Below are 22,699 nucleotides of genomic sequence, written 5' to 3' on the forward strand. Positions count from 1 at the left end.
TTGTTTTTATTGTCTTTGCAAACGTCTCATAGATTAAACAACAACAACATCAACAACAAGAACAACAAAATGGAAAATATTCACAAATATTAGTCCTCATGGCACTCATACTCATGTCCAACTCTATTTAATATATGATATAATAAAGTACTTTTTTTTTTTTAGTAAAGAAACAGTTTTATAACAAACTCAGGTTGATTTCCTGTTTGAATGAGTTTTGGTTGAGTGCAAAAATTAACCAACTGCAATAAATTTGACAAAAACAAATTCTGCAGTATTTTTGGGAGAAATTCCCTTGCAGTGAAGGAAATAACTTGGTGAACACTAGTTGAAATATTCTGGTTATAGTGAGAGTGAATTGCTTACTCATGATGGAGCCAACATGGAGTGTGATCTATGAATATTTGTATTAAATCTATGTGTAGACTCGTGACCTAAATCCTCTGCGCATAAAGTGAGGTCCTTTAATTCTCACTTTCCACTTAAAGTGCTAAATCATGTTGAGGTCAGAAGTATCACACCTGCAGTCCTGCAAAAAAAAAGAGAAAGAAAAAAAAAAGAAAAGAAAAAGAAAGTGCCTTTGCCATTTAATAGAGTGATCATCTAAAATAGCACAATAAATGCATTAAACTCAGACCTTTTGTCCCTTTTAAAATATTACCGATACCTGATAATAAGGTATGTTACCTTTCTCTGTAGCAGTTGGACATATTAACCCTAACCACACATTCATAACCAAAAGTCAAGGCACACAGTAATCAAGTACATTATATCTGAGGCTTGCAGGACAAACTCCAAAAATAAAAGACACAAAAAAAAAAGCATTTGCAGCAATTAGTGTCAATATAAATAAAATAAACTTTGATGGTTCTTCTCTAAGGAAAACAAAACAACAACACAAGTCAATTACTTGGGTGTGACAAAGACACATACGAACACAAAAATGCTTTAAAAACAAAAAAACATGTATGACACTCTGCTATAAAGATCCCAAACATACTAGTTCACACAGCTACAGGCATAAATACAATTGTCCCCTGAGATAACGAATATGAAATGGCACAAGCAGCACCTGACGTGTGTGTTTGATGAAGTGTGTGCGTGTGCACGCGCGCACACTTTGTTTATGCATATGGCTGTGTTTCTGTTTCCATTTTGCTGTTGAGATCTTCAACTTCCCCTCTCTCTGCAACCTTCTCTCACCTTTTGGCAACCAAAATGGAAAAAACCCTCAAAAAACCAAAACAAAACCAGGTTTGACAGTTTCACAGTCTATCAGAGGTAGACCGCACTGGATTCTCATGGTGGTTGTTTATCACAGTGGATGACATCATGGGTTTTTCTGTAGAGATGAAATAGAAATCATCTTGAGGATTGTATATATTAAATTACAATATTATGTTTTTAATATTTTTGAGGCAAATTCTTAGCCAGTGAAGTGACAAACATGTTGTGATGTGACTTTGTTTCAACATATGCAGTACCTCAATGACTGTTTGGATCCAGTTGAGCATCACTTCCACGTTGGTGTAAACACCTGGCTTTCCCTTCCGGGCACAGCCAACACCCCAGCTCACTACGCCTACCAGATTCCAACTGGAGTCACTGATATGCACCAAAGGGCCTCCACTGTCCCCCTGACATTTAAAATACATTTTAAAAATGAAGTTTGTTCACCAAAAATAACTATAATACCCAGAATACAAAATCTAATGTAAATTAGAAAATAAATTGGAGGCCTGTTACCTGGCAGGCATCAACCTTCCCTTCTGGGAAGCCTGCACAGAGCATCCTATTTGTTATGATACTACCATAGACTGTGGGGCTGGAACATACTGACTGAGCTATCAGAGGGATTTTGGCCTCCTGCAGTATGTCAGCAACTGCACCTGAAGGCAGAACACAAGCACACAATGTTTGCAACCTCATAGACAGGCAAAAGTATTTTTTCTATTTGCATTATTAGGTGATAAAGAATAGGTTACATGTAGGATTTCTCACCATTTTCCCGTCGGTATCCCCACCCTGTCACTGTCATGTAGGTTTCAGCTGTAATGCTATAGTCTTTAGGAGGCAGACAAACTGGTCTTCTGACATCTAGAAGAAAAACATTTAATAAAGTGGAAATTTTTATTTGTTTTATGTAACTTTGAGAGTTTGAAAATACATATAAAGATATAAGCTAATCACACAATATAATGAATATAAGTTACTACGTAGTGAGAAGCTTGATATTTGACGCATAGCCACTAGAGGGCAACAGAGAGGTGGTTGAGCCTACTGAATACAAACATACCGAATACAATTTAAACTAACCTGACACTGTGATTGGCCTAGTGAGTCTCATCAGTGCTATGTCATAGTCATTTGTTTCTGCATTGTAGTCTGCATTCACTATAACTCTGTCCACAGAGGAGCCTCCCAGTGTGATTATGCTCGTCTGGCCTGACACCACTGCCCATTGCCTCAACTCCTTATTACTTCTGCAAAAAAATAAATAAATAAATAAAAAGAAAAAAAAGAAAGAGAGAGAGAGCAAGAAGGAAGCGGGATCATGAGGCTAAAGAATAAGACAAAGCAAATTTAGTGGAAATGATATAGTATGGTAACTATACTGACCCAGTGAAGCAGTGGGCAGCAGTGACTACCCAGCGCGGTGACACCAGTGAGCCTCCACATGTATGTTGGCCAGACCGCTGCAGGCTGACCTGCCATGGCCAGTGGTCAATGGATGTATCAGTGCCCCCAACGATGCGATCATCAGCGCCCACATTTCCACAGTCTGATAAGATATTATAATATTGTTATTTGCAAGGACCCGTGGTTCATTTCAAACTGCATTTTATATTATGTCTGTTTATTTGCTACTTTGTTATATGTCGCTAGGAAATAGTTCTGCTGTTTCCTGGAGACATGTATGGGCCTGTTAGTGTGAAACTCTCCACACAACAAGTAGTCTTCCACTTACAAAGCCAAGAACTTCACTCTGCCTTGTTAGGTGTTGTAAACAATATTAGTGACAGGTGCTGCCTTTGTAAAAATAAAACTCACCTGAACAGGATAAAGATACCACAGATCCAGACTGGCATACACTACTGTTGAAGAGATGTAAGAGGAGTTGGTCAGATGTCAGACATTATTCATATGATCACAAAACAGCCTCACAATTAGTCAAATATAGAAAACACACATCCAATTGCTAACTTGTCTTCACCCTCGTGCAGAATTTCGTTTGCATTTCTGCTGGGGTTTTATACAAAGTAAAATCTTTGTTTTGTTCACTTTCGTAAAGGATAAGATAGAAGGAACAAAAACTGTGGGACTTTTTGTCTTTCAGGAATAGAAACTAAAGACTCATTTGAAGGGGTTGCATATGAAAAGGGGGGGGGGGGGGGAGTGAAATCTAAAAAAGAAAAGGAGAGAAAAAGTGAAGATTTTCCTAACAAACAGGGATACCAAGCATGGAAAGTGTATATTGACATCCTGTTTTTAGCTAAATGCAGAAGCAACTCGCAAGGAGCCGGTGCTTCTTTGTAAGAATACATTTAGCAGAAAGAGACACACTGAAAGTTCCCTTATTAGCATTTCTATTTTGTGTAGTTTATGTTGCAATGGCAAAACATGAAGTCATGATTTGGCTTCCATATGATGACATCTTCCTTACCGGTCAGCAGTGGCTTGTTGTATAGGTGTGTTTGAGGTCCCTGGCCTGACAGCTGTAAATGGTCCAGTTTTCATCGGTGACGTTAAGGAGCTTACTAAGATGTTTTTGCTAGTAGGCTTCCTGTGGAAGCAGGGGGGGATTTTATGCTTGATTTCAGATCACATAACAGGGATGTTAAATTTGCAAGGTATTCCTCAAATTTCAACACCTTGTCATTGTAAACTCACATTGTGTATCCCAGTTGTGTACATGCCGTCTGTGTGTGCGCTTGGGTCCAGTCGTCAGAACAAACAGTCCGCCAACCTGAGTCTGGACCATAAACTTGCAAGACCTGATCATTCGACTGGAGTCGCACTGGAGAGAGGAATGAGGGGGAGGCATTTTTCAGTTTTTCGTTTATTTATGATGACAAAGAAAGAGTGGGGAGTGCACTCTACCTGGAAATGTAGTGTTTACTTTAAAGGTCGTCATGCAGGTAATTTCATCTTCTGCTCCTGCACAGTCAATGTGCCCATCGCAGGTTTTGTCTAACGGGATGAATTTCACAGACCGTGTGCAAAAAAAGTATTTGCTTTCAATCAAGTTTTTAACTGAAAAGAAAAGAGAAGGACAGGATCACAAGGGTGTGGCCAGTTTTACATATTGCAGTGTGTAAAGTGTGTTTTGAGGAAGTACATTTTTTAGGAATTGTAACTCACTGAAGTATGCTGCAATGGCCAGTATGCCCAGTATCAACATAACTGTCAGTGTAGTGATCAACACTTTCTTGATCTTCGCTCTCTTCTCTTTCGGGGTGTTTGGAGCCGTCATGGGCCTTCTGTGGCGTCCTGGCCGAGGAACTGCAGAAAGAAGAATAATTAGAAGTGAGATAACAGAATGTAAAAAGAAACGTAAGGACGCAATAAACAGGAAACTGCGATAGCAGAATAGAAACCGCAGAACAGAGACCAAAAAGGGTAGAAAATTTGTCAAGATGGAAAAAAAAAAAAAAAAAAAGAAGTGTGCACATGCAAATTCTAATTACTGCCTGGCCTGGCTGTTTCCAAGTATTTATCATACTATGCAAACATTATTACAGTGCAGCAAAAATACATATATTGATCCCAAACCAACACAAACTTATAGCTTACCTGGGTTTGTAGGATTTAATGGCCTTGAGGTTTCCTCAGGGAGCTGAGCAGCTGTCTGAGGACAGAAGAGACAAAAGCAAAGGTGAAAACTGGGGTGTAATCACATCAGGTGCCTGTGTCTCTAGGTTATACCTCCTTCAACTCCCTGAGCATGGACATGCTTTATTTACCATGCAAATGTCAGTGTAAGTAGCTGAGCTTGCACAAACTCTTTCAGCAGAGCTTTTGTGTTTAGTTCCAGATAAGTGTTTAAATATGTGTAAAAAATAGCTCTCTTAAACTTAAGTTTCCTACAGTGCCTTGCTCTTCTCCATTGTGTCTTGTCTTCGTCTGAGTTGGGATGTTTGTGTGTGAAACACTAGACCCAATTTCCTAGTCTACTTGTGACTGATCACACCTGCCCTTCATCTGCACATCTAGACAGCTGTGAATAAAAGGTGGGCCTTCATCTCCTCTCTGTTACATTGTTCAGTCTACTAACATGATGGTATCAGTGGTCGTTAGGCCACCGGACTAATTAGCTTTGATTACCTTTTGTTGCTTTAGCTAGGGTTGTTTTTTTTTTTTTTTTGATTAACATCATTCCTGTAATTCAGCACGATCTGCCATGTTGTCAGTATGTTTCAATTAATCAACAGTGCTAAAGCCAATCAACCCCTAACCCATTTCCTCTTTCAGCCCTCACTCAGCCAACCACAGTAGGCCTGCCCCACCTGTTTTCACAGCTTTTTCAAGTGCTGCCATTTCAGCTCGCTTAGCCCTTCTGCCAGTAACCAACATCTCCTCCCTGCATACTCATGGTTTTACCATTTCTTCAGTTCTCTAAGTATTAACAGTAAACCGGTGGATCTGTCTTTTATGGGTCTGCATTTGTAGATCAGTGCATAAAATACAATCTGTCTAGTGGAGGATCACAGAAAAAGACAAGTTATGGAAACATGGCAGAGAATGTGATGTTCACATTTTAATGTGTCTTTTTGGAATAATTGCCCAAGCACAAAATACACCAACAGTACAAAGTGTCCTGTGTACTGAGGAGTATTGTGACAGGCTGTACTTGGGCCCAGTGAAATTTTTGTTTAACTGAAGCTGATACTGTGGAAACAGTATAAACTGATAGATCAGGGTGAGTGTCCTTCACATAAAATGAATCAGGTTTAAGGCCCATATTATGCAAGTCAAACAGCTTGTGTAAGTGCATGCAGTCCATTTCAGTCACGAAATTTCAGTCACGAGTAATGCCTATGTTTCATTTTCATACTTTGGCTTTCAGATTAGGAAATGTGTCTAAATGACCTAACTACAGAAGACTTAAGACAGCAGCAGATCCATGATTTCAAATCAGTACACTTACTGATGACTGATGACACCTTGATTTTGTGATTTTTCATAAGGTTGAATTGTGCTTGAAAAAAGCCCTGCAGTGTCTTTTTAAAAATGTTTACCTTACACAGACTGCAGTTAGAAACATGAATATTTTTTCAGTAAGCTCATTTTACTTTGGTCTCTTTAGTGGAGATCGGTAACACCAAAGGGGTAATAGGAGCAGATGGTCTTTGACTCTGACATAAGTTGTTTGAATAATCCTTTTTTCCTGCTTACCTTTTTGCTTAACAACACACAAAGTGGCTGGCTAGCTTACATTAGCCGCGGCATAGCAAGATGTTACTTTAGCTCATACATAACAGTTGTTCAAAGATGACTTTTGGTAATATTATTGGCATAGTTACTGTATATATAGTAACCGGTTATCCATTCCTTATCCACTCTGCACCATTGCACCATAAATATGCGACATGTTGTTATGTGTTGTCTATGTCATGTTGATGCCATGTTGTCAGTATTGTCTGTTGTGTACATGGAGAGCAAAGAAATAACCAGAGATCAATTTCTTGTATATGTACACATATTTGCTATATCAAGCTGATTCTGATGGTCAGTAATGATAACTAATGAGGCTGGTTCCAAATGAGCTCTATGGGGTAGTTAGAAGTTGGCCTCTGATTTTACATCATACAAACAGCAAACAATCAGGCAACACTGACAATCAGTGTACCTCCAAAAGGTAGAGTGAGTGCTACATGTGCTAATTATCAAATGTGTCATGGGAGAGATTTGGGGTTTAGCCAGCGAATGGTTACATTCACATTACAAAGACATTAAAAAGGTATTTGGTGCTGAGCTTGAAGAGTTTTACAGAGCTTTGTGGTTAAAAATAGATGCTCCAAAGCTATTACTCAACTTGCAGACGAGTTAATATACACATTTTTCTTCTTTCACTCATTCGTTGCCTGTACTACACCAGAAAGTCAGTCACTACCAAGATACGTGTCTCTTGTTCAATTATAAGTCAGAGTAGCTTATTTTATTCTCTCATTCACTCAGTCATTTCTTCAGCTCTGAGGTGTCTCTCACATTCATACCATTAAGCTATTATGTGCATATTCATTACATCTAACCAGTCCCTTTCCTGCCTCACTGGCCCTCATTAGCTGTTGTTGACAAGACATGCTACTTTTAGAAAACAACAAGAACAACTAATCTGTGAAGAAACTCAGGTAACAAATTATCTGAAGAATCAGGACCTACAGATTTCAGATTCAAGTAATAATTTACTAACTATTAAATCAACAAGAGGAAAATGAATATCACAGTGGAATAAAGTAGTGAAGAATGATTTGCCAACATTGCAGAGGAAGAGGATTGCATCAGGATGACATGGAGGTATATGAACAGTCAAAAAAGAAGAAAAAGAGGAGAACTGTGATATGTTGTTTGGCATTTACGGGTTTTATCAGGGCTATAGTTCATAATCTGAGAGTAACAGGAGTGTTTGTCTTTTCCTGAGTTCCTGTTTTTGAAACTTAAATGTTTCAGATCATCAAACAAATTTAAATATTAGGCAAAAATAACACAAGTAAACGCAAAATGCAGTTTCTAAATGAAAGTGTTTATTACTTAGGGGAAAAAATTTACCTTCATGGTCCTGTGTAAAAAGATGACTGGACTTAAACCTCAGAACTGGTCGGGCCACCCTTAGCAGAAAAAAACTGCAATCAAGCATTTATGATAGCAGGCAATGAGTGTTTTACAGAGATGTGTAGGAATTTGGGCCCTCTCATCTTTGCAGAATTGTTATAATTCAGCCACATTGGAGAGTTTTTGAGCATGAACCACCTTCTTAAGGTCATACCACAGCGGGACTAGGCTACTCCAAAGTCTTCATGTTGTTTTTATTAAACCATTCAGAGGTGTACTTGCTGGTGTGTTTTGGATCATTGTCCTGCTGCAGAGCACACTTGGGTTCAACATAAACAAATGGCTGCACATTCTCCTCCATGTCTTGATAGACCAGAAACCAGAAGTTCTTGATTCAACAGGTCTGCCAGTAATCAGGCTTGGGTGCTTATTGGAACTGAACTCAGATTTCCATGAAATGTAGTTAATTCATCATTTAAGAAGAGAGAAAATTAGGACCAGGTAGGTTTTGATAACATTTTTTTTTTTTTTTTAATTTAACCTTTATTTAACCAGGAATGTCCCGTTGAGATCAAAGACCTCTTTTTCAAGGGAGTCCTGGCCAAGAGGCAGCACATTTCAAGACAAATACATACGAACAAACAAAGTTAAAATTACACAAAACAATTACACATTATTGAGGCAGCCTGTAGGCCTTTGAGTTTAGTTTTAAAAACATTTAAAGACAACAATTCAGTTAGTTTCCAGTCTTTCTGTAACATGTTCCATGAAAAAGGCGCAGAGTGGACAAAGGCTTTCTTACCCAGCTCTGTGCGGACAAGGGGAACAGACAACAGCAGCTGATCATTTGAGCGCAAGGAGTAAGAACCACTATTTGTCCTTGTGACCAAAGTACAAATATAAGGAGGCAGCAATTCAAGCATAGCTTTGTAAATAAAAGTGTACCAATGCCCCTGTCTTCTAATGGCCAAAGAAGGCCATTTTACTCTTAAGTACAAATCACAGTGATGGGTCAGGTATTTACAATTGGTAATAAACCTCAAGGAAGCATGATACATCGTGTCCAACATTAGAAGACATGAAGAAGAAGCGTTCATATACAGAATGTCACCATAATCTAACACAGATAAAAAGGTTGCAGTGACAAGACGTTTTTTTACTGCAAAAGAAAAGCACTGTTTATTACGGAAGAAAAAACGAAGTTTAAGTCTCAGTTTCTTTACTAGTCTCTCTATATGTGGTTTAAAGGTGAAGGAGTCATCAATCCAGACACCAAGGTATTTATATTCATGAACTATCTCTATGACATTTCCTTCAAGGGTGGACACCACTGGAATAGGCTCCGGGACCTTCTTTGACTTGGAAAACAACATTAGCTTAGTCTTGTCAGCATTGAGAACTAATTTTAGCTGAATAAGTGAATGCTGGAAAGCAACAAAGGCTTTCTGTAAAGTTTCAATGGCCTGAGCAAGAGATGATCCATAACAGTAAATAACTGTGTCGTCAGCATAAAAATGCAAATTTGTGTCTGAGACATTTTGACCCAAGTCATTGATATATAAAAGGAACAGAAGGGGACCCAAAACTGAGCCCTGTGGCACCCCCTTGTGGACAGCAACAAATTTAGAACAAAGACCTTCAAGTTTAATGCACTGGGTTCTATTTTTCAGATAATTTGAGAACCACGCTAATGCATGTTCTGACAATCCAAGGCTGAGCAGTCTGTTTTTTAGGACTGCATGATCAACAGTGTCAAAAGCTTTTGAGAGGTCAATAAAGAGTGACGCACAGTACAATTTCTTATCAAGTGCCACAATAATATCATTTATCACTTTCATAGTGGCAGTGTTAGTACTGTGTTTTTTCCTGAAGCCTGACTGAAATTTGGAGACAATATCATTAGAGTACAAAAACTCTTTCAACTGGTCACAAACTAGAGATTCCAGGATTTTGGATAAAACACACAAATTTGATATTGGCCTATAATTAGTCAACACCGATGGATCACCTCCTTTCAATAAAGGCAAAACGAAAGCTGATTTCCAAACCGCTGGAATTTCTTTGGTTTTAATTGAAAAATTAAATAGAATTGAGAGTGGTTCTGCAATAAAATCAGCTGCCAACTTCAAAAAATAAGGTTCCATCAAGTCTGGACCAGGAGGTTTTCTGTGATCCAAAGCCTTTAAAGCTTTATGCACTTCATAAACACTAAAAGGTACAAAGTTAAAACGGTCTCCAGAAAACATAGAGAGTTCTGGGCAAGTATTTGTTAAAAAAGTTTCTGCAGAAGCAAACAAGGAACCCACTGATAGAAAGTGTTCATTAAAACAATTCAAAATTTCAGTTTTATCATTAATTGAGACTGAATCTTTTACAACAGATTTAGGAAAGGTTTGAGTCATTTTATTGGTGGAAAAAGACTTGATTACTTTCCAAAATTTCTGTGGATCATTGAGGTTCTCAGTGGTGACAGACAAAAAGTATTCAGATTTGGCCTTTTTAATAAGAGAAGTACATTTATTTCTAAGCTGTTTGAAAACAGACCAATCAGTGGAAGTATCTGTTTGTCTCGCCTTGTCCCATGCTCTATTACGCTTGTGTATGCTATCTGCGAGTGTCTGCGAAAACCAAGGATTTTCTCGACCTTTAATTCTAACTTTCCGTAAGGGGGCATGTTTATTAACAATTCCCATAAAACTTTCCTTAAAATATGTCCAAGCTAGCTCTACATCTGGTAATAGTCCGATTTTTTCCCAATTAACTAATGACAAATCATGATGAAAAGCCTGTTCATTAAATTGTTTAAGATTCCTTTTGCACACTATGCGTGGCTTACATTTTGGAATTTTAGCATTTCTGCAAACAGCAACAACACAGTGATCACTTAGGTCATTACAGAAAACACCAAGTGAAGAGAATTTATGAGGTACATTTGTTAAAACCAAATCAATTAATGTAGACTTTTCAGGGCATTTAAGATTTGGCCTGGTAGGAAGATAGACTAGCTGGGTAAGATTAATTGAATCGCAGAATTCTTTAAATTCACCAGAAGTTGCATTTAGCCAGTCCCAGTTCAAGTCTCCAGCCATTAGTAGTTCGGTATAATTTAGTTTAGCCAAAAGGTGCTTTAATGAAGATAATGCCTCTTTTGAAGCAGATGGGGGCCTGTAACACCCAGCAATGGTTATCGAAAAAGTATTAGCAATATCTACATTCAAGGCCAAAAACTCCATTTGTTTGCATATCGATTGGGACAGAACAATCGAAGCATTAAATCTTGATTTGACATAAATAGCTACACCGCCTCCTTTTTTTGGCCTATCAGTGCGATATACATTGTACCCATATATGTTAATGTCTTCATTAGTAATAGATTTAGTTAACCAAGTTTCAGAAATTATAACAACATCTGCATCTGTAGATTTAACCCAAATTTCTCCCTTAATCAAAGACATCATCATTTAAAACATAAATTTTGTATTTAGTCAGGTTTCCTTTGTCTAATCTTTAAAGTTGTTTGATGATATGAAACATATAAATGCGACAAATATGCAAAAAAAAAAAAAAAAAGAGCAAAAAACAAAATTTAACCTAGAAGGGGGCAAACACTTTTTCACACCACTGTGTATACTGGTAAAATATCTTAGCTTTGTTTAGGTTCAAAAAACACTTGATAAACTTGTTCGCTTCTTTATTTCTTGTGCAATAAAGGGACTGGGAAAAAATCTATTTAAAAAGTATGGTGTTTCTGTCATACTGGTGTAAACTGCTCAGTCAAGCATGTAGAGCGTTCATGAATTTCACACAGCAGCGAGCAAAATACCGTGGTGAAAGTGTACAACACAGAAAAATTCCCATGGCTTCGGCTCGGAGTATCTGTTAGAGTGATTGTCATGCTTGACTGCCATTACTGTTCCTCAAGTCCAGTCACCTTTGCAATTAAAATTGCAAGTTGTGTTCTTAATATGAATGTAAAACTCTATAGTCTTTAATGGGAATTAAATAAACATTTTACTGAACAAAACTGGTGAAATCTCTTTCTGTACTGTGCTGTGTGAAGTAATAACTACATTTTCAACTTCCCTCTTAAACTTCTTAAAATGCTACTGTAATGTTGTCCCCCCTCGAAAAATGCAAACCTTTACTTGCTTATCCCCAGCATCTCAACAACATATGTCAACATTTTGAATCTCAACCACTTTTATGCCTTTCACAAACAAAGGTTATCTGTGTTGTGCTATGCTCAATTATGACTGTTAGTCTCACTGCATTTCCAACATTTGGCACACATTATGCTAGTCATGTGGTTTCACCTGTAGCATTATACTGTAGATCATGTGTCACATCAATGTGGCTGCTGACTGGCCTATTAGAAGATTTTAGTATACGGTATATTTTGTTACAGAGGGGTAGCTCGAAGAACACTTTTCATCAGCCTGCTGTTCTACCTTTGTCTTGTCCTCAAAGCTCTTCAACCGCTAGATTACAAATACATTTAGCGTAGCACGTATGCTTCAGATCGGCTGGTACAAAAACATAACATGCAGGTCACTAACCAGTGAGGACTTTCCAGAACCAAAACAAAAAACAAAAGACAAAGATTAAAAATGGGAAGAGTTATTTTCTTTCATTTTCACTACTGCTTATTTTTGATGCAGAAATATCAGGTAATCCACCCTTCTATTTGCACATTTATGTGTCACTAGTATCACTTAATTTGGTAGAGCTACAGAGAAGTATGAAGGCAAATTTTGAAAACAGATTCCATAACTGCCACTGTCTGTCAGTGGAAATATACAAGTTGCGGAGAGAGAGGGGCGAAGAATGCTGTTGGGCAGGTTTTTCTTTCTTTCTTTTTTTTTCTGAACAGTAGCTCAGTAGCTCTGTGCTGGTTTTGCTCATGTGCTCATGTTCAGCATTCAGCTTTCATCTTAAAGTACAAGAGTTGAATACAGTGTATAAAAGAATGTGACACCTTCCTCTTTGTTTCATTTACTGACATTTCAGAATTCTCAGATTTCACTTTACATAGAAATCCAGTATCCAGTGGCACTTTGCAAATAACATGAGAATTTTACACTCCTACAGTAAATATGCTGTTAAGCTGTAGTTAGTCTACATCCATATACTTAAAAAATAAAGAAGCAAAAAAAGCAATATAAGGTGATTCTGAGATTTAAACACTGTGTTTCACCATGTTTCATCTGGCTGGCTTATTCATTTAAAATAAAACATTCACCATTTTAATTAACTATTTTATTTTTAACCACTGTTAGTCAATACATAGTCACAAAAGAACCAGACACACCCATCCCTGAAACCAACTGGAAGTAACGTTTATGGGGGGAAGTAAACAGTAGGAGAAAGTAGGTTATCGGCTTGTGGTATAAATTACAGTTATTTCGGGAAGTAATAAAAGCAGGATAAACAAAACAGTGGGCAGGCCATACAACATGGGAAACCAAGAAGCCGGCTAAAGAAATTTGTCTTGAGTGGACCTTCCTGTAAAAATGCATTGTCATGCCATGAGATATGACGACAGTGTACTTGGAAACTTAGATGTTGTCATTGGTACCAAGACAAATATAAACGATTTTATGAGTCAGGGCAGTATTTCAAAACAGCCTGGTAGTACTAGTTAGTCATGTGTTATTCAGAGCAACAACTAACCTGTTTATGAAAAACACTGGAAGTGCTGCACTGGATCAAAAACACTGTTAGTAATGTTTGCTCGTCAAAAGGCCAGTGGTGAAGTACAAGTGGGAAAAAAAATGACAGCCTATAAAACCAAGGCTCTATCAATGACAGCCTATATCAAGTCATTGATAACAATGACTTGATATGAATAGAAGTCCTTGGTTTTATTTGGCTGTTAACCAAAATACTGTATGTAAATATAAATGTCCTTTATACATGAATTTAAAACAAACAAACAAAAAAACTCAGAACAAAAACCAACAGCTTTGTGTTTGGAGTTAAGGATACTCCTTCTAAGGGTATAACTTGCGATCGCAATAAGGTGAGATTCCTTCTGTATTGCCACCTACAGTAAGCTTCCAGTTTTAATAAGCCTAGCTGATTCATACAGTGGACTGCTGCCAAAAAGCCTTGAAGGGAAAAAGTATAATTGGGTCAAGTTTAACAGAAAAAAGCCGTTGGTACGGTAAGCTCAAGTATGTTTCCTTTACTGCCTTGTTGTAGTAACACACACACACACACACACACACACACACACACACACACACACACACACACACACACACACACACACACAAGAGTCATCCTCTGGGAACGTGTGTGATACTTTGTCATTTTTCCTTTTTAACATAAGACCATTAATTGTTTATTGATGTTAATAAGGCTGATATAATATGTAGTTTTCTATGCAATAGCCAGTGCATGTTGATCTTTCCTGTAGAGCCATTGTGGAGCATCGCTTGTTGCTTGGGATGAGTGTGAAGCTACTAATTTTAATATAACAAATACCTAGATCTCTCTCTCTCTATAAAAAAAGACTTGACTGGAATTATTCTTTATGAACCCTGAAATGAGTAAACGTACACACTTCTTGTATACCCATGTTTGCGTTAAGTGTTACTCAGTTTTGTGGGTCCAACATTAGTGGCTGTCTTTTCCGTGCTGTGTTATTATGAAAAGTATTGTATTCTTCATACGGCCGTGCTCTACATTCAAATATCAAAAATTCTATTGGCAAAATTATGAATGTGAAATGTTCCTGCGTGTTACTGCTACTTGTCACAGACCGTTGATAAGGTCCTCAAAATATGTCACTACACAACATCTGTTCTGGTTTTGTATGAGCTATCCTTTCAACATAGCTGCTGTTGTAAATAATATCAATGCAACAGGTCTATCCAGTGTCTTTATATTACGTTAAATATCAAGTTTATTACCACGTAATATCCAGAGGTCATTATTCAAATCACTTCTTAAAGGCAAGCCATTGACTGTATACCTACACGATGTAAATAATGTTGATTGTACTTCCAGTTGCACTTACCCACATGGTGAAGGTGTCTCTTTTGGTAAGGCTTGATGTAGCTTGTCACAGAGTACAGAGTAAACACTGCCCTCCCTTTCAGGAGGTGGGATTCCTCAGAAATTTTGCTGTCCCTTGGCTATCTTTGTCCCCTTCCTCTTACTGTCATGCTACAAAACCTGGCTCAGTTGAGTCTCCCACTGTCTTCCTTCTTCCTTCCTGTTTTCTTTCTGTATTACAGTAACTTAATCAGATGCCCCTCTTCAAAACCCCAAGGGCGCAATGAAGCTTGATAATACGTAGCCTTTCAAATCAACACGGAGAGCTTCTTTTAAACGATCGATTCCCACTGACAAAACAAAACTAAAGTCCAGGTAACCTGACACTTTAACCCTCCTCTTTCCCTTGCTTTCTGGCTCTCTCTCTACCTGTGCGCTTTTCTCATTTCTGTCCCTCCTCCCACACCGTCCTCCATATCTAAACTTCTTTAGCCTCTGCGACACAAAGCATGCTCTCTTTGTATTTTTCTCCTGTCATGTTCTTTACCCCCCTTTCAGTCATTCTTTGGCTTTCAAATTTTACGCAAACACACATTCATGTGGCAAACCATCTCCATGTATACAAATGGATGCAAAAACACAAACGTAACACACAAACCAGTAAAACTTGAATTTTCCAGTGGCACGGCGTACGCTCGGAGGTTTAGGTGTGTCTCCAATCTGTTTTTTTTTGACAGTTTAATGATTACTTTGATTACTTAGATTACTGTAATACTATATGTACAAGCACACCACAGTTGTAGTGACAACTGTAGTGACTGTTGAGATTGTGACTAAAGGTCCAACATCCCCGTCTGTTTCAGCCATGCCGCAGAATATCTCTTCTTAATATTCTGAAGAGCTAAATTATCTTTTAAAGGTGCATTCAGTGACCGACCTGGTCACTAAGTCAGAGTTTCTAAAAATGAAGCCACTGTGAATGGGACACTGAGCATAGACGGCAGAGCAAGAAAAAAAGCTTCATTGGGAGTGTGCGAGAGAGAAGACTGATAAGGTCATCTGAAGAGAAAGAACCATTGTAAATAAACAGGAGCTGACTGTGCTGTTTGACCAGGTCTACTAAAAGAAATAACCCTTCATCACTTGGACTCTCATATGGTATCATCAGTTGTCTCACAGCATACACTATATAAGAAAATGGAGGGACTGATAGTACTTCAGGTGTGCTGCTACAGTATACAGGTAGACTTGCCGGAGTGAATCAGTTTGAAGCTAATCATTTTTGCTTAGGTCTCTTTCAGCCAATAACTGCTGTTACTTTGTTGGAATTCAGGCTGGGGTAGAATTAATAAGACATTTAGAGCCTCCACCCTGAATTACATGCATGAAGTCTTTTTGTGAGTTTACCCATTGAAGCCTGTGGAAAATTGTCATCAAGCAGCATTACACACTGCCACTTTTTTTTACCACTTTTTTTTTTACCAAAGAAAATCAGGCATCATTTATATCCCCTTTGCTATATTACATTTCTCACAGGCAAACAATGTAAGTTGCGTGAATGCTGCAGTCACAGTATTAACCCTCTCCAACAGTCTGACATGATTAAACAACAGCTGACAAAATGTTTGCACACACAATAAAAGAGAAGATGAGAGAAAGCCAGTGATCTAATAAAGCTGTTGTACGCCCTTGTTTGATTCCATTAAAAGACTGCTTCTTTTTTTTTTTTTTTTTTTGATGATCCTATCAGTTCTGTGACGTGACATCCAGTCTAATGCAGATAAAATTAATTAACTTCTTTGTGGAAGCCACCTGTTGTTTGTATCTTCTGTTTTCTTTTAAATCTAGTTGTGTGCAAAGCTCAAGGACGGCATGAACATCTTGGTAATAAGTTACATATTAACTTAAATACATGTGTGTTTCTGCTGAGACTCAAACGTAATGATGATGAACATGAACCAAATAAGAGAACTTCCTATTTTCGAGCGTTTGTATCGCTTATTCTACGAAAGCATTGTTGAGCAACAATTATTTTAGCAGCACATTTGAATTCTGTGCAAACCTCAGAAGAATTTAAGCAGAGTGATTTTGTTTCACATATTAGGTCGTTTAAAAACATATTAATGGTGTCGAGTATTACAATGCCAAATTTGCACAAATTAAAATAAAAATATGCTTGCAGAAACAACTCCAAAATTCTCCTGTTAAAACAGCTGATAATGTTGTATTTGACTATGTCCAACTTTAGCCCATCACGAATGGACGCAACGCATACACGTTAATTCCGCACAGCTTTCCGTTTCTTTTCAATGACGTCAGAGATTGATCTTATCATTCCATGAAATTTCAGTGAAAGAATGTTCATATGAAGAACTTTAAAATGTGTGGGACTACAGAAATTTAAAATCTGGGAATCCCCTTTAAAGCTAAGACATCTTTATCAGGCATGCTCTTATCAGAGTTTAGTAAAGCCGAAACTTGGAAACAGAATTATGAAAGTTTTCTCTGAGCTGGTGAAGTTCCCCATATCGGTAACTCATACAGGATGCTGTTCTTTCCTCAGTTCTCCCTTTTCTGGATGAATACAATAAAACATGTATAATGACGTAGACATGACCTAGATGCCATCACGATTGCAAAGTTGTAAAAAAAAAGAAAAAAAGAGAGAATTTATTACATTAACACAGATAAACATATATTGCTTTTCCTTACTTGAGAAATGGTTGTTGCTGTCAGTCTTTCTCAGTGAAGTTCTCAGTAAAGCATCTATAGAACAGGGAGCAGCCTGGTTGGAAGTGACACCTGGTATGCAAACTTCCACTCTGTAGACCGCTTACTTGAATGTTCCCTCTCTCTCTCCGTCTCTCACTCTCTCTCGCCCTCACATGCCTGGTCAATGTACCATCAAAGCTATTTCACTACTACCTCCCCACCAGTTAGCGCAAGCCCTCCTTTGTCCACACAGGTGTGTATTTTGTGAAACTTGATACGGCCTCAAGAAACCTGCGAGACTCAAAAAAATAAACCGTTAATGATTAACAATCTCACATTTCAAGTTCCCGGGTCTCTCCACTTTCATCTCAAATCAATCCTTTTGTAAAAATAGGATCATTAAATAAAACTGAAATTTGTTTTAGCTCAAGAGAAAATTTACTGAAAAGACACAAACAGATAAATCAGTTTAGATATTTATTATATTTTAAGATAAATAGTGCTATTTTGGAACATGAGTGGACTGGATTAAGCAAATAGACAAATCATTTTCTTATTGGAATATGAATGTCTATCTCAACAAAACTCTAAATATGTGAGCCGTGGAAAGTAAAATATGCTGTGTGGTTTATTGTGGAGATTTTCCAGAAACTATGATCATAACTCTGGTATCTATTTCTACCGGGAACACATTCAATTGTGTTATTGTGTCACCTGCCACCCACCCGCAGTATAAGGACTACTGCCTTATGCCGAGAAGTGTACTCTTTTACGGTACTTATGTGTGCCGCAAGCAGGTAGTCTTGATTGTGAAAGACTATATCTTTATAGACGCAGGGCGGCGCAGCCTGGTTTCCTATGATTACTGTCATTGCAGAGGATCAGTGACACTTCTCAGTGTGATGTAATAGTAAAGGAAAATAGTTTACTGTAAATTTGCTAACTTATTTCCAATAATTTTTTTTTAAAAGATTCTTTTCAAGAAACGAATGGATTCCCACTCTATCAACTATTTCCTGCAGTACAGAAACAAGGGTTACATTTGAAGATTTGGATTGCTGATGCCTGTGGAATTTTTCTGAAATTTATGAAAAAGTATTCCCTGGTCTGATGACCGTCAATTCTGCTGCAGCATTCAGATGTCAGAATTAAGAATAAACAACATGAACTCATGAATCGGACTGGTAAATGGCCTGTATTTGTGTAGAGTTTTACTTGGTCCCTATGAACCCCAAAGCACTTTACATTACATTCAGTCATCGACACATTCACACACTGGTGATGGCAAGCTACATTGTAGCCACAGCTGCCCTGGGGCACACTGACAGAGGCGAGGCTGCCGAACACTGGCGCCACCGGGCCCTCTGACCACCACCAGTAGGCAATGGGTGAAGTGTCTTGCCCAAGGACACAATGATCTAGACTGTTGGAGCCGGGGCTCGAACCGGCAACCTTCCGATTACAACTCTTGAGCCACGATCGTGGTAGTATAATACTATGAAGGATATTTTCTTGGTATATTTTGGGCACCTTAGCATCAACTGAGTGTTATTTAAATGCCACAGCCTATGTGATCATTACTGCTGATCATACCCTTCCCTTTATGACTACAGTGTACCCATTTTCTGATGGGTGTATCAAACTTGTTTCTTGAACTTGATAATGGGTTCACTGTACTCAAATGGCCTCCACAGTCTCTGTAACTTCTGAAACTTACTGATGGCCATTGTATCATTTGTCAACATCATGTTTATATATATAGATATTAAAATACAGGGTGGGGCATTTATATGGATACACCGTAATAAAATGGGAATGGTCGGTGATATTTAAGTCCTGTTTGTGGCACATTAGTATATGTGAGGGGGCAAACTCCTCAAGATGTGTTTCCCTCTTTACGCACTGAAGCTGGCACGTTCCCTGAGTTTTTCCAGTAAGATGGTGCACCACCACGTTATGGGTGCCAGGTCCGAGCATTCCTAGATGAACAGTTTCCTGGAAAGTGGATTGGTCGTCGTGGGCCAGTTGAATGGTCCCCAAGGTCTCCCGATCTGACCCCCTTAGACTTTTATCTTTGAGGTCATCTGAAGGCAATTGTCTATGGTGTGAAGATACGAGATGTGCAGCACCTGAAACTACGGATACTGGATGCCTGTGCTGGCATTTCTCCTGCAGTGTTGCTATCAGTGTGTGAAGAGTGGGAGAAGAGGGTTGCATTGACAATCCAACACAATGGGCAGCACATTGAACACATTTTATAAGTGGTCAGAAACTTGTAAATAACTCATGAAAGAATAAAGTTACCTTGAAACCAAGCACACCATTGTTTTTCTTGTGACATCACCAATAAGTTTGATGTGTCACATGGCCCTCTTCCTATTGAAAAAACAAAAGTTGTATCCAAGATGGCCGACTTCTAAATGGCCACCATGGTCACCACCCATCTTGAGGAGTTTGCCCCCTCACATATACTAATGTGCCACAAACAGGACTTTAATATCACCAACCATTCCCATTTTATTACGGTGTATCCATATAAATGGCCCATCCTGTAGATGCAAAACTTAAGAAAGGCCTCAACAGTCACCATATTGTTGTTAGGAAAACCAATATATGCACTACAGTTTTGCAAAAAGATTACTGAAAGAAAAAAAAAAGAAAAAAAAAAGAAAGATAAAAAAATAAGGCTCAAAATAAAAAATACTGTAAATCATGTTACTACAAATAACAATAAACATCAAACTAACATTTTCTGTTTGATAGAAATTGCAAAGTTAAGTGCTCAAATATCAGGTTTAGTTTTGCCTGCATATTTCAGTCAGACATCTGGCTTTGGGTGTAGGTACTGCACCCGGCAGCGTTGCTCTGTGAGCCAAGCTTCTAATAAGCAAGCAGCAGCACATCAGCAACGTGCAGCCACAGGAATGCAGTGACTGGAAAATACGTTGCCAGAGGTCAAAAACAGATAAAACTGCAGTCAGTATCACTGTGCACATACAGATGGTTTGGGACTACAGGTTACACTGTTAGTCTCGATACATGTGAACTTTCTTGTTTACTGTTCACATGCAAAGTGCCAAAAATACATTTGTGCAAAAAAAATATAAGCAACAAGCCAGTAGAGCAAGATATTTTGTCACCCCTCCACAGCAGATCAATGATGGTAAGAAGTGCGGGTGAATGTCTTATAGTTTCAATACTTATTTAACTGTTAAAAGCTAATGCTTACTGTGATGATTATCTTATTTTAAGAACAACAGGAAGTAAATGTCATTATGGTTAAAATTTTGGATGATTTAAAATTGTGACCTTATGATGCTGCGCAAGTAAAGTCAGTGAACTACAAAAACCCCCAGGAGACAGAACTGAGGACAAATACTGTTAATGTGGCTGGTTGAGTCAAACTAGACTGGCTAAGCGAGATAAATAATACGCAAACTAATAATTCAAAAGTGGAGCACAACTGCAACACCAATTTCTTTGCTCTCTTTTGGTTCCTTTCAATAAGCAGGAATTTTCCCACAAGTAAATGCTACGATTCCACGTCATAAATACCTGGAGATGAAACAGCATTAAGGGTAGAAAAGTTGAATAACGGAAAGAAAAATAAAAGGGCTAAATGTGTTACTGAGGTAACACATAATGTGTTACTGAGGTAACACATTTAGCTCAAATTCCAGATAAATGTGGAGGTGTTAAAGACATTTTGATCTGGATTTGTCAGCAGCAAGAGAATGTGTCACATTTATCAGTTTAAGATATGCAGTTAGGGAAGGCATTTAACTTGCTGTGCAGCGTTGTGGTTTGCATTTTGTGATTAGGCTCGTGATGTCAGAATATGATTCACTCAGACAGTTTTAATAACAGGAAACATTTAACCACTGGTAATGGCTTGTGCATAAGTGTCAGCACGTCTTTTAGACTTGTTTTGCACAGTACTTGTTAAATTGTGGTGAGTTTATAGCAACCGTTTTTTATTCTCATATACAACAACACACAGATAGACAAAATATGCACAATATAATACAACAACATACAATATACATATTAGGCTCAGTATCAAGAAAACTTGTGAAGGACAAAAAATATAAAAATGAATCCCAAAAGGTTCACTTTAAGGTCATGGAGCTGGTGGGTCACTGCACTGGATTCTCCTTGTATATTCTACAGAAGCCCACCTATTATGTGACACTTTCACAGAGAAAAAACTGAAAATAAAAAAAACAACTAGCCAATAAAAAAAAAATTCTCTTCTGGCTGGAAACTTTTATTTTAAACTTGTGACTTTTTACACTTATACAAAACCTTTGCAGCATGTTGTATTTTCAGACTTCTTTGTATGCAACTTGTGACTCAATACCAATACTGCCTTTTGACTCAGATCCATTCATTTGCTGTTTCACCCAGGTAAAATTTGGTTTCACTTACTGTTTGCTGTCACAAAGATGTGTGATAACTCAGCCATCCAGCAGGAGTCCCAATGCATCACCTAATTCAGGTGTCAAATAGATGGATAGTAAATGAACAGGATTTTATGTAGAAGACTTTTCTACTCAGCTTGAGAACTTAAAGCAGTTTGTATAACATGCCTCATTCACCCATTCATACAATCACTTTTTCCTACATTTAAGTACTTTATATCAGGAGCATCCTGGGGTTCAGTCTCATGCCTAAGATACTGATACAGGGGCAAATACAGGGACTGCAGTCTTTATCTTAATGGCAAAGAGAGCCAGAGATTTAACTACCAATCTTACAGTTAGTAGATTGCTCTATGTCCTGATTTAAAGTCACAAAATAGTCTCATCACAAATGTAAGGCTCTATGTTCAACATAGTATTCTTAAAGCTTAACTTTCTATTTTTGAGTTTGCGTGTCCGGTTATTTAATCATCAAACTGGTGACTGATTTGTTAAAAGGTTTTCCCCTGCTCGCAGAGTGACAATGCAAAAGGAATGACAGGCCAGTAGAACCACTTCTATTGTTCTAGCAAATGTTAATGAAGGTAGGGTTGAAGAGGTGGAGAATATAGAAAGAAGATGAACTGGTTTTAAAGCATGACTGGTATGGGGACATGGAAAAGCAGACGCAGGCGAAGAGAGCAGACGACAGAGAACCTTTGGTCTAGTTCACAGTTGAGGCAAATAACTTAAAAAAGGCTGATGTAAAGTCGAGAAAGTGAGTGACACAGCTCAACTCCAAACAGACAGGGGAG

General features: G+C 38.1%; 1 protein-coding gene across 2 annotated transcripts; it reads right to left on the reverse strand.

Annotated features, from left to right (window-relative positions):
• Window positions 1–980: 980 nt before the first annotated feature.
• Window positions 981–15,110, reverse strand: tmprss4a (transmembrane serine protease 4a). Of its 2 annotated transcripts, none has more exons than XM_085370821.1 (13): window positions 14,795–15,110; window positions 4,795–4,849; window positions 4,363–4,503; window positions 4,102–4,254; window positions 3,892–4,018; window positions 3,665–3,784; window positions 3,052–3,095; window positions 2,620–2,782; window positions 2,317–2,480; window positions 2,002–2,097; window positions 1,747–1,889; window positions 1,485–1,637; window positions 981–1,342 (listed from the first exon to the last, which is right to left on the reverse strand). In XM_085370821.1, exons 1-13 carry the CDS (start codon window positions 14,798–14,800, stop codon window positions 1,331–1,333), a joined length of 1,377 nt encoding a protein of 458 aa, XP_085226947.1. In that variant the 5' UTR covers window positions 14,801–15,110; the 3' UTR covers window positions 981–1,330. The 2 variants fall into 2 exon arrangements, with proteins under 2 accessions (XP_085226947.1, XP_085226946.1); XM_085370820.1 differs by having other exon boundaries at window positions 2,317–2,483.
• Window positions 15,111–22,699: the final 7,589 nt, after the last annotated feature.

Source organism: Diplotaxodon limnothrissa, linkage group LG14 (assembly GCF_057381915.1).
Source record: "Diplotaxodon limnothrissa isolate DT_005_m linkage group LG14, D_limnothrissa_male_GT1.1, whole genome shotgun sequence".
NCBI classification, from domain to species: domain Eukaryota; kingdom Metazoa; phylum Chordata; class Actinopteri; order Cichliformes; family Cichlidae; genus Diplotaxodon; species Diplotaxodon limnothrissa.